This window comes from Rhinoraja longicauda, chromosome 14 (assembly GCF_053455715.1).
Source record: "Rhinoraja longicauda isolate Sanriku21f chromosome 14, sRhiLon1.1, whole genome shotgun sequence".
Classification (NCBI taxonomy): domain Eukaryota; kingdom Metazoa; phylum Chordata; class Chondrichthyes; order Rajiformes; family Arhynchobatidae; genus Rhinoraja; species Rhinoraja longicauda.
In genome coordinates, this window is record NC_135966.1 from 42435000 (window position 1) to 42447250 (window position 12251).

At 43.3% G+C, this 12251-nt stretch overlaps 1 protein-coding gene across 5 annotated transcripts in view; it reads right to left on the bottom strand.

Moving 5' to 3' along the window:
- larp1 (La ribonucleoprotein 1, translational regulator) overlaps positions 1-12251 on the bottom strand; it is a 100739-nt gene that overhangs the window by 60154 nt on the left and 28334 nt on the right. For all 5 annotated transcript variants that reach the window (XM_078411769.1, XM_078411768.1, XM_078411772.1 and 2 more), the window contains exon 2: positions 6186-6247. In XM_078411769.1, the coding sequence (XP_078267895.1) occupies positions 6186-6247 (62 nt within the window). The remainder of the gene's footprint in view (positions 1-6185; positions 6248-12251) is intronic.

Below are 12251 nucleotides of genomic sequence, written 5' to 3' on the forward strand. Positions count from 1 at the left end.
GAAAACTAATAAGCTCACCTCTTACTCTTCTATAGCCAAGTATTGAGCCCAACCTGCTCAATCTTTCTTCACACTTCAACTCCTTCATTCCAGGAATCAACCTTGTGAACCCTTGCTGCACTGTCGCAAATGCAAGCACATCCCACCCTACAAAGCTGCGTTATAACCTTCCTACATTTATACTCCACACCCAAAGGCCAACATTCAATTGGCTATGGTACTTGCATGTTAACATTTAATGTTAAAAGTCGCAATCTAATGACGTCACCCACCCTTCGTTAAGAATTGCCGGTAAGTTACAACGGGCCCATCCCGTTCCTCTCTCCTTAAGTCGAGATTTTCACGGAGCTAGTTGGCGTGCGACTTACTCAGTCCATAGCGCCACCGGAAGTCCTCATTCCTTTTGAAAAACAATTTGCTTTTTCATTTTTCTCTCCAAAATGGATAACATCATATTTCCCCAAGTTATGCTCAATCTGTCCACTTCTTGCCCACTCACTCACTCACTCATAATTATCCTTTTGCAAGCTGCTTGCGTCCTCAATATTGGTATTTGTATTTTTTATTATTGTCATATGTACAGAAATATAGTGAAATCCAGGCAAATCATACCAGACAAATACTATCAGACCACGCATGAGTACAACAGGTAGTGTAAAAAGAGAAAAGGTGCAGAGTTCAAAATACAATGAATGTTACAGTCAACCACTTTATTTTTTGTATCACCAACAAATGTCTCCACTGAACAACTGGGTCCTTCATCACTCAGGTAACACTGGAAGAGGCTGCAGGCACTGAATGCAGCCAGACAATGGGTATCAGAATTATACAGCAAGGAAACAGGGCCTTCAGCCTAAATCGCCGATGGCAACAATGTGCCAAACTACAGCCTACAACTAGAGGACACGGGTTTAGGGTCGAGGCTCAGAAGGGATTTGAGGAAGAACATTTGAGGAAGATGGTGTTGGAATCTAGGAATGCCTCACCTGAAGGAATGATGAAGGCGTGTCATTTAAGTAGTATCTCAATAATCATTTGATTCACCAAGTCATAAAAGACAATGGGCTGGTAAACGTGACTGGTGGATATGGGCACTTGATGGTCAGCTCAGTATGCTGGGCCAAATGCACTATTTTTGTGCTGTGTGACCCTTTTGATTCTACTTTTTTTTTAAAGTTTGTAACCCGGAGACTAACCGAGGACAAACCAATGTAAAATATCCCAATGTGTTGATGATGAGTTCTAAGTGACATTGTGTAATGTGAAGAATGTGCAGCCACGCATTAAGGAAGTAGGGAAAGGTGACGTAAATGGTCGAGGATATGGCAGATTAAATGTGCAAACATGCAAGGTCATCCATTTTGGTCAAATTTTAAAATAGTGAGAGGTGTCATTATTTAGAGTGACCTAGGTTCCTTGCAAATAAATTATTCAAAATTAGTGCACAATATTGCATGCAGCTTAGAATGCATGATGTCAAGAAATGTTCTAGAACACTGGTACAGCAAGGGCCTTTAATTCAGCCAACACTCCAGCTGCAGTAGCTAAGACCATTGCTTCAAAACCAGCTGACCTCTAATCAACCTGCTCCAGTATTATAATACAGCATCTGTCTGACAATGTGCAAATTTGCCCAGCTAGGTAGTTTTCAAAATGTAGAACAAACCCACACTGGCTAATTTCGACACAATCTATCTCCTCTCAAATCATTAGCAGACCAACGTAAGGCACTCTTGATGAGAGTTATCACCAGCATTTACTCATCAATAAGCTGCTCACCAATGTCCAGTTTAGATTCACCAGCAATATTCGACTCATCACAACCAAAGAACTAAACTCCAAAGGTAAGTTCAGTTATAAGTCACACAAAAGGAAGATTGTTGGAGAAACTGGAGGTTAATTGTTCAAGCTCCAAGCCATCACTGTGGAACCATCATCCTTCAGTCAGTAGTGGGGATGTTTACTCGTGACCGCAGTGCCCACACCTGCATGCAGGGAGACCTAGACAACATTCATTCCTTTGAAATGCCCGACAATGACCATTATCAATGAGTCTAACCACCCAGCTTTGACATTCTCCGTAGGCTCCACACCATCATATCATATCATCATATCATATATATACAGCCGGAAACAGGCCTTTTCGGCCCACCAAGTCCATGCCGCCCAGCGATCCCCGCACATTAACACTATCCTACACCCACTAGGGACAATTTTTACATTTACCCAGCCAATTAACCTACATACCTATACGTCTTTGGAGTGTGGGAGGAAACCGAAGATCTCGGAGAAAACCCACGCAGGTCACGGGGAGAACGTACAAACTCCTTACAGTGCAGCACCCGTAGTCAGGATCGAACCTGAGTCTCCGGCGCTGCATTCGCTGTAAAGCAGCAACTCTACCGCTGCGCTACCGTGCCGCCCACAATAATCATGCCCACAGGGTGATTATTGAGCAGAAACCCAACTAGAACAGCATCAGAGATATCATGTCAACATGATCAAATCAAAGTGACTCATAACACTTAAAAGCTTTGAGCCATCCGAAAGGTACAAAACAGAAGGAATACAACTCCCAAAACAAACAAACAACTGGATGCCTTCCAAAGCAAAGCCACACACAATCCATCACACTAATCATGCATTTTTTTCGCCATCAACACACCATGGACACAAAGTACACCCATCACTAATCCAATAGCACCTCTTAAACCTGCAAACTTTTTCACCAAACAGGTAACCTTGATCACACGGAACATAAACACCTACAGATTCCCTCCAATTCACACTGCACCTTGACTTGAAGAAACATTACTGCTCCTTCATCTTTGTTGGGCCAAAATCCTGGAACCCCCCCCATCTTCAACATTAAATCTCTTCTTATGCACTTTGATTTCAAATATCTCTGCCAAGGGGAAGTATTTCCGATTATATGTCCTTTATGCTCTTCATAATTTTGTGTTCCTTAATCAGCATCTCACGCCCCACCAACGAAACAAATCAGCCTCCTTTATTGCAAAGAAAACAAATCCAGCCTTCCAAGTCTTTCCTCAAGTGCAATGCTCCATCCCTCCTGACAAACATACTCAGCACTCTTCCCTGCGCAAACAACTGGTTCCTTGAGAGTAGCAATCCCAGCTGGATTACCCCAGGATGCTCCGGTTTCCTCCAAGATTGCAAAGACATGCAGGTTGGTATATTAACCTGCCCATGTAAATTGACACCAGTGCATAAATGAGTGATACAATTCAGGGGTAGTTGGTGCAGGGTTGGATTAGCGTAACTGGATAATTGATGGTCAGCACATGCCTGTGGGGCCGAAGGGCCTATTTCAGCATTGTATCTATGATTTGTTATACACTGTCGCTGGTCCTCCAGCTGTGTCTTAGCTAATATTTTATATTGTTGTACTATAAAGTCCATAGTATCATATTCCATGGCCCAATTAATAAACGGGAGCATTACATATACCTTCATCACCTCATCTACATGCGGCCCATCTTCAGGGAACCTTGCAGCGACCAATCCTCAATGTCCCCATCTGTCCTCAATGATTCCTGTGGCACACCATACTTTGTGTAAGACTTTCTAAGGCTCAGCCTTTTATTTCTTAAATATGTTCAGGAAAACCCATTTGATCAGTAGGTCTCTGGCTCAATGAGGAAGGTGGGGTTGATGGATCTGCTTCAGCAATCTAAGGGGAGCAGAGCAAACCAACTGTTGGTGAGAAGACACCTGGGGAGCAGTGATCATCAGATCATGGTATTAAGATTAATGAAGGTCACAGCGAAATCCAAACTGCATTTCTTAAGTGTATGGCTAACTTCAATGGGGGTACTAAGGGAGATGGGCAGAATTAAATATGGTCAGGTTAAAACTTCAACAACAATGGATGGCTTTTAGTGGGCTGCTCTTTCAGTTTGGATACATTCCCACAAATGGAATGACACCTGCACCTTAGCCAGATCTCCTGATGCTGGGACTAAATCCTGGAACTTCCTCTCCAACAGCTTTGTGGAAGTATTTTCACCAAAAAACTGCAATGGTTCAAAGCGGCAACTCATAACCACATTTTCAAGGACAATCAGGGACACACAATAAATTCTGCCCTCATTCAGCGATGTCTTCATCCCAAAATAAAATTAACAAAAAAACAATCCCTATGGCAGCCTTAAGGCCACACCTGAAATACTGACTGCAAGTATGGTCTCTCTAACTTAGGAAGGCTATCCATGCAACAGACGACTTGCAACAAGAGTTCATCAGCTTAATTCCTGTAATTTGGAGTTGAGAGCGTGGGGTTGGCCAATGAGAAGAAATTAAGCAAACCACACATTTTGGATTTAGTGAATTTCAATATGAAGTTGATCATATTGAAACTTAAAACATACTTAAAGGGCTTGGCAGGGTAGATGTTTTCATTGGTGGAGATAACTAGAATCAGAGGTCACAGTATCCAACCAAGGGGATGACCATTCAGGGCTGAGATGAGAAGAAACTTCCACACAAGGGGATAGCAAATCTCGAGAATTCTCTGTCTAAGAGAGCTTTGGGGTTCAGCCGCAGAGTATATTAATGATAGCATTTAAAAATGACGACGGGAATCAGGGGATATGGGGATAGTGCAGTTAATGCACTGTTGTAAAAGATCAGCCATGGTCTCATGGATTGACGGAAGTGAGATGACAGGCTGAGTGACCTGCTCCTACCCCAGTTCATTATCTTACACGACATGAAGCATGAAAACTGACCCTTTTGCCAACTGACTCCCACTACTATTATTAACTCACTAGTCTATTCTCCAAGGGATCAATGCTTATTTTAGTGGGTCTCTTCAGAGGATCAATGATTATTTTAGTTACTCTATTATTTGGAAAAGTGATCAAAATTTTTCAAGCTCACGGATTCCTCAGGAAAATGTCGAGTTAAGAGTCTTTAGTCTGGAATAGTTACGTTTTGGATAAAGTAATTAATTTTTCAAAGTCCAATAGCTCACTTTATCTGTCTATGCCAGAACTGATCATTTTTGCTGCAAATTATTCATTTATTACGCATTACATATTTCTTCCCTCTCCATAAGCCTACCTGCCCTGATGTGCCGCACTTTGTCACCATCTAGCTGCCCCATTAAAAACACATCACCACAACCACAAGCTGATCAAAACCACAGCTGCCGAGGAGGCTGACAGCTACAACAGCTATGAATTATAGACTCAATGAACCGCTCAGCTTGAAAGAGATCTTTTCGGCTCACCTCGTCCATGATGTTACCTATCTACTCTAATTCCATTTACCTGTATTGGGGCCCCTGTTCCTCTCCTTGTACCTGTGATACTAAAAAAAGATTTTCACCATAACTGCACCTTACTATTCCGGTGCTAATGACAATAAATTCAATTGATTTAAGTATAGTTTAGTTTAGAAATACGACGCAGGGTCCGCGCTGACCTACGATCACCAATCCAATGAACCATCAAACCTGTACGTCTTTGGAATGCAAGAAGAAATCAGAGATCCCGGAGAAAACCAACGCAGGTCATGGGGAGAACGTACAAACTCCGTACAAACAAGCACCCATAGTCACAATCTAACCCACGTCTCTGGCGCTATAAGGCAGCAACTCTACCGCTGCACCACTATGTGTGCCACTTAACTGGTGCAAATAACTTTTAAATGTTTGTCATTGCACCTACCAACAGCTTTCTGGCAGCTCATTCCAGCATCTCTATGAAAAACATACCTACCAGATCTCCTTTCAATCTTTCCTCTCTCATCTTAAAGATGTGCTCTTTAGTTCTAGGCTTCCCGACTGGGGAAAAAAGACTATTCATCTCCCAAAAAAGACTATTCATCCCTCAGCCTCCTACATTCTAGTGAGATAAACCCAGCCTATCCATTCTCTTCTTATAACTACAGCCTTCCATTCTAGGCAACATCCTGAATTTCTTCTGCACTCTCTATTGCTACCACATTCTTCCTGTAGTGTGGTGACCAGAACTGTACATAAAATGCCTGAAAACCTTATCGTTCAAGAAAAGCAAATCAATGGACCTGATGTTCTTGTTCTCAGTATTTGAAAAAGAGCTAGATACAAAGATGCAGAGTTAGTAAAGAGCATATTTTAGCAAAAAAACATCAATAATTTAAAAATATCAGAAGATTTTGTAACAGCTCATTGGGTTTACCTTGGTTCCTTTCTTTGGTCTTGGGTTTCCTGCTTTGACGACTTTGGCCGGTGCTGGCATTTCTGTGGAGGAGGAAAGATGCACATCATCATCACTGTTTATTCGATCACACCCAGTCTGAATACTGACAGCCAATTGGTTAAGATCTGACTTTGATTGTTGACCCAGGACAAGTAAGATTAATCAAGGACCCTGACTGATGGCAAAAGGAGACTATGACCTCACACTGGATCCAACCATAGGCTGTGGGGGAACTCAGCACCTGATAATTGTCCACTTGCCCATCGTTCAGTGCACTTCCACACTTCCCCCCATCTTCTTTTTTCTCCTATCTCTCCCAACACTACAAAATTGATACACTTTGTGGGTTTCTGAAAGAGGCTCTAAGCTGCGAGGTCAAAGAGTCACACAGCACAGAAAAGGGCTCTACAACACACCACCCAGGAGTTGAACTTGAATCCCGTTTCCAGTTGTGCTATTCTGTTGCAGTTACCAGGGCCATTATTTGGATCATTTCTCATGGCTGGATATTTGAAGTTTTCCTGGCAGTCCAGCCTGGCTCCACAATTTGTTTGTGATCCGAGTAAACCACTTTCTCTGTGAATATCTGTATCACATGCACACACAAGCCCCAATGTCACTCATACTGTCCCATGTATTCTGCCCTCTGCCTACACAGCAAAACCAGATCTGAATAGATCCCAAAAGGTTTACCAGCACTTACACTTGATCCTAACCCACACATAGTTGGGGTTTGCCAAGATTCCAAGCTGGATAGCCAAGCTTTACAGGGCAGACACTCACCTCGATTCCAACTTCTGCCTACTTCACGTTCTCTCTCTGGGATGCAAAGGCTGAGGAAAGGCACAGGCATTGTCTACGTGCCTCCTAGAGCCATATCACTTCGAGGAAAGGTCTCTGCGTTAAGCCAGACCCTGGAAGCAGGGCTTCAGCTGGCTGATGGCTCATATTTCAGGCACCTCTGCCCTCACTGAAGGCATCTACTGAGCTCAAGATAGCCAATTGGTGATTGGTCAGATGCACAATGACATAATAATCACTGTCAAAGCAGGAAATTAAATGATCAAAACTCACAGAGCTGACAGTCCAGCTGGAATCTAATAAGTGATGGCAGTGCTAATAGTATATCTGAAACACAGCATGAGAGAGGTGGTATCCAAGCAAACACATCTGCAGGCGCCTCGACCTCACATTTCCTCGGCTCAGAGTTAAGATGAAGCAATCATTGGGAACATTCCATGGAATGGCAATGTGGTGGTGGGAATGTGGAGAATGATGTGTTGAACGCAGAGACTGATGGGGTGAAAGGTTAAGGGCAACTCTATTTAGTTTCATCTGGGAGGAGAGGGAGCACAAGCAGAACCCCACGACACAGAAGAGACACAGGTGAGTCTGTCAAAATGAGTAACTCATGCTAATAAATTTACTGTTATAAAAAATTTACTGTTATAAACATCCTTGATGATCCTTGATGAGTAACCGATGCCGAGTCCAATGCACCTGCACTCCTAGATCTCTCTGCTTGACAATACTCCCTCGAGCCCTGCCATTGATTGTGGTAGGTAGATTGCCCAAAATGCAACACCTCACACTTCTCCATATTAAACCGCCCCATTGAATATTTCTGCTGTCCTTATATCAGTTGCAAGCCCTTCAGCATGTCGGGACCCATCTCCTACAGAGCCATGCACCAAGAATTGATTCCTTTAATAGCAGATTGTTATACAAGTAGTAAGTAAACAGACTAAGCCTGTACATTTTTTTAAATTTAGACAGTTGAGGGGTGATCTCAAAATTCACGTGGAAAGTGACAGAACACAAGCAATAGGAATAGGAGTAAGCTATTAAGAACACTCTTGTCATTCAATAAGATAATGGTTGATTATCCTTTCCACATCCCCATAATCCTTGATTCCATTACTACTAACAATCTCATCTCTGAATATATTCAATGATTCAATCTCCACAGCCTTCTGGAACATGTAATTCAAAAAACTCTCAACTATAGAGGGAGGATATTTTCCTCATGTCAATCTTAAATGGGTACCCCTTATTCCGAGACTATGCCCTTTAGCCCTCAAGTTTCCCCACAAAGGGGAACATCCCCATAGCATTAGCATGTACAATCCCCCCACTGAGGCAGTGCATTCTAGATTCCATCCACCCTCTTGGTGAAGAGGTTTTTCCTCAGATCTCCCCAAAATCTCTTACTACTCACTTAAACTGATGTATGGCCTTTGCCATGGGAAAACATTTCTTACTATCTACCCCATTTATGCTCTAGAGGTCCTCACATATATCTTGTATCTTGTGGTCATCACTTCCGAACAATCCACCAGGGACTATACTGGAAGTTGACGAGAGTGGGTCTGGTCTGGCGAGGGCTGTCTGGCAGCTCTTCTTTTAAGTGGCAGCATATCCTCTAAGTGAAAACTATTTAAAATCCAATAGAATTATGGTCACTGGCCCCAAAGTGTTTCCCACTGATACTTCCGTCACTTGCCCTTTCTCGTTTCTGAAGAGGAGGTTCAGTGTTGCACCCTCTCTAATGGGACTCTCTATATATATTGATCCTGGAGGTTTTCTTGGACATAGTTTACAAATTCCACCCCATCCAAGCACTTTGCACTATGGGTGACACAATCAATATCAGGGAAGTTAATATCTCTTTCTAATACTATTTCATTATTCTTACCATTCCCTACACACCTTTAATTCCCATTGACGACTGAGGGGCCTATAATAGTTCCCAAGAAGTGGATAATCATCAAAATCCCCTTCTTGTTTCTACGTTTTACCCCAAGAGCCTCACTGGATAATACTCTCAGCATATCTTCTCTCAGCACTATTATTAGGCCCTTCCTCATTGAAAATGCAATGCCCTCTCCTGTCTTATCTGCATTTTTTTGATTTTCATCAGCTGCCTCATCATTCAGCTCAAATACAGAATCCACTTGCTCAACAACATTCCAATCGCACCTTCACTAGAAAGACTCCAAGTTCAACTAGAAGGCACATCACCACCTTGATGGGAAATCAATGTTGGGCCTGCCAATGATGACCATCTTTAAATACATTTTCAATAGCACTTGTGTCATGTAAGTGCCAAGCCACAACACATTAGCCAAAAATTGGCTACGTTCTTAGAATCAGACATATATTGTGGAGACAGGTCCTTCGGTCCAACATACCCACACCGGCCAACATGCCCACACTTGGCCCATAACCCCCTAAACCTATCCCATCCAAGTACCAGTCCAAATGTCTCTTAAACGTTATGATAGTACCTGTCCCAACTACCTCCGCAGGCAGCTCGTTCCATACAACCCCACCCTTTGCGTAAAAAGGTTACCCCTCAGGTTCCTATTAAAACTTTTCCCCCTGACCTCAAACGTATGTCCACTTGTTCTCGATTCCCTTACTCTGGGCAAAAAAAACACTGGATTTATTTGATCTATTCCTCTCATGATCTTGTATACCGCAATAAAAACCACCCCGCATCCTCCTGCGCTCCAAGGAATAAAGTCCTAGCATGCTCAATCTCCTCCTATAGCTCAGGCCCTCGAGTCCTGACAACATCCTCATAAATCTACTCTGCACCCTTTCCAGCTTGACATCATCTTCCCTACAAAATGATGACCAAAAATGAACACAATACTCTAAATGTGGCCTCCTCAATATCTTCTACAACTCTATCATGATCTCCCACCTTCTATACTCCAGACTCTGATTGATGAAAGCCTTCTTGACCACCCTATCACCTGTGATGCCACTTTCAAGGAACTATGCACCTGCACTCCTAGATCTCTCTGCTTGACAATACTCCCTCGAGCCCTGCCATTGATTGTGGTAGGTAGATTGCCCAAAATGCAACACCTCACACTTCTCCATATTAAATACAATCAACCATTCCTCGGCCCACCTGCCCAACCAATCAAGATCCTGCTGCAATTTCTGACTGCCATCTTCACTATCTACAATATCACCACCTTAGCATCCGCATTCTTAGATCAACAGTATGACCAATGTTAAAAATCTCAAGCACTTCACTTTAATGAACGAGTCTTGGGTTACCTTTCCAGAGGAGCTCAGGTACACTAGACTGTATACCTGGCCCTACAGTAGTTCCATAATATCTCACCCATGCTGTTCATTTATGGTTAAACATGACCAAGAAGGGAAGTTTTGCATTGTAAAATCCCATTATTTCATTTAGTGACAGAATACGATTCCATTTAACAGAGAATAATTATTTCTGTTCGAAACAGATAAGACAAAGGCTGCTGGGTTTAAGAATGTGAGATGTGTGAATTAAGAACAGAAGTTAATTTACCGTGAAGACAAAAGAGCCTGCAGATACTAGAATCTGGAACAAAAACATGCTGGAGGAAAACAACAAGTCAACAACATCTATGGAGGCAAAATATGCTTTTTTCAGCTCTGGTGGGAAAAATGGTAATACAAATAGGATTCACGTGACTTCCAGGTAGCATATTTCAGGCTCAGGAAGTGCCATCAAAAGACCATGGTGAGTAACTGCATATACAGTAAACCATTGTTTTAATGGACCCCTTTGTAGGGGATTTTGGTTATAGCGAACGGATCTGCCCACCCAGCACCGGCTCACATGGTGCACCAGACGAGCCCTTCTTCACCCGCCACATGGTTCAGTTGACGCAGCTGTTGTTGCTGCTCACACTGCAGGCCCTGGGGACAGAACTTTCTTCAGGCCAGCGCCACCGACAGCACATGCTCGGTCACGGTGGGACTCCCTCCCCCCTCACCAACAGTCGCTTCGCTTCTATTGGACGTCACTTTGTGTGCTCCCCACTCCCTCCTCCACTGCTGCCGCTGCCGCTTCCTCCTCCCTCTCCCTTCGCCCTGCCCATTCTACCGCCGCAGTCTTCACTTTTTCCCCCGGAGTCGCCGACATACTCCACCTTGGAAGATGACGGCGACTACAAGGGAGGGGGAGGCAGCGGCCAAGCGGACCAAGCAACCACTGACATCTGGTGAGAGGGGAGAGAGCCCCACGGTGCCCGAGCGTGTGCTGTCGGTGTTGGCAGCCTGAAGAAAGCACTGTTGCCAGGGGCTTCAACATGAGCCGCAACAACAGCCGTATCACCGGACTGTGCAGTGGGTTAAAAAGGGCTCACTGGTACAGACCAGTGGCCTCAGCGTCTAGTTTTAAGGTGAAACAACAGAGTGCTGGAGTAAGTCAGCAGACTGAATCAGTCTGAAGGGTGCCGATGTCACCAATTCACATTCTCCAGAGATGCTGCCTGACCCAATGAGTTACTCCAGTACTTTGTGTTCTTTTGTGTATTACCATCATCTGCAGTTCTTTGTTTCAAATACATTCAATGATAATACCTTACTTAGTTATTGTGTTTAATCAGCAATAATGGACACCAGTTTCCCCTCTGTGGTCCATTGTAATGACGGTTTACTGTATTGGTAGATGGTAAGGCCAAATCTGTCACCACTTCACTTGGCTCAGTTCTGCCTAGCTCACCCAACCCTGCCCTGCTCAGTCCCACTCTGCTCAGCACCAGCCCACATATCACATATGGATAGTCCAGCTCGAGGAGGAGCTATACTGGACCTTGTATTGGGAGGTGACTGTTTTTTCTATCAAATAATATATTGGATACATTGATCACAACATTTAGATTAGTTATAAGGATAAATCCCGACCTTGGAATAAGGTAATTTGGTAAAATAACAGATTTAGGTAGGAACTAGGAGAATAAATTGGGACCAATTGTTATTTGTTAAGTCCACACCTGATATGTGGAAGTCATTAATGACCATCTGATCAGAGTTCAGGACTGATCTTCAGGGATTTATGCTGGAAACCATGTTGTGAGTAATATATACAAGTGACGACATAAACGTAGATGGAATGGTTAGCAAATTTGCAGACAACACCAAAATTGGCGGAGTTGAGGACAGTAAAGAAAGCTGTCAAAGGATACAGCAGTTACAGATATGGGCGAAGAGATAGTAAATGGAGTTTCATCCAAGTTTGAGGTATTGCACTTA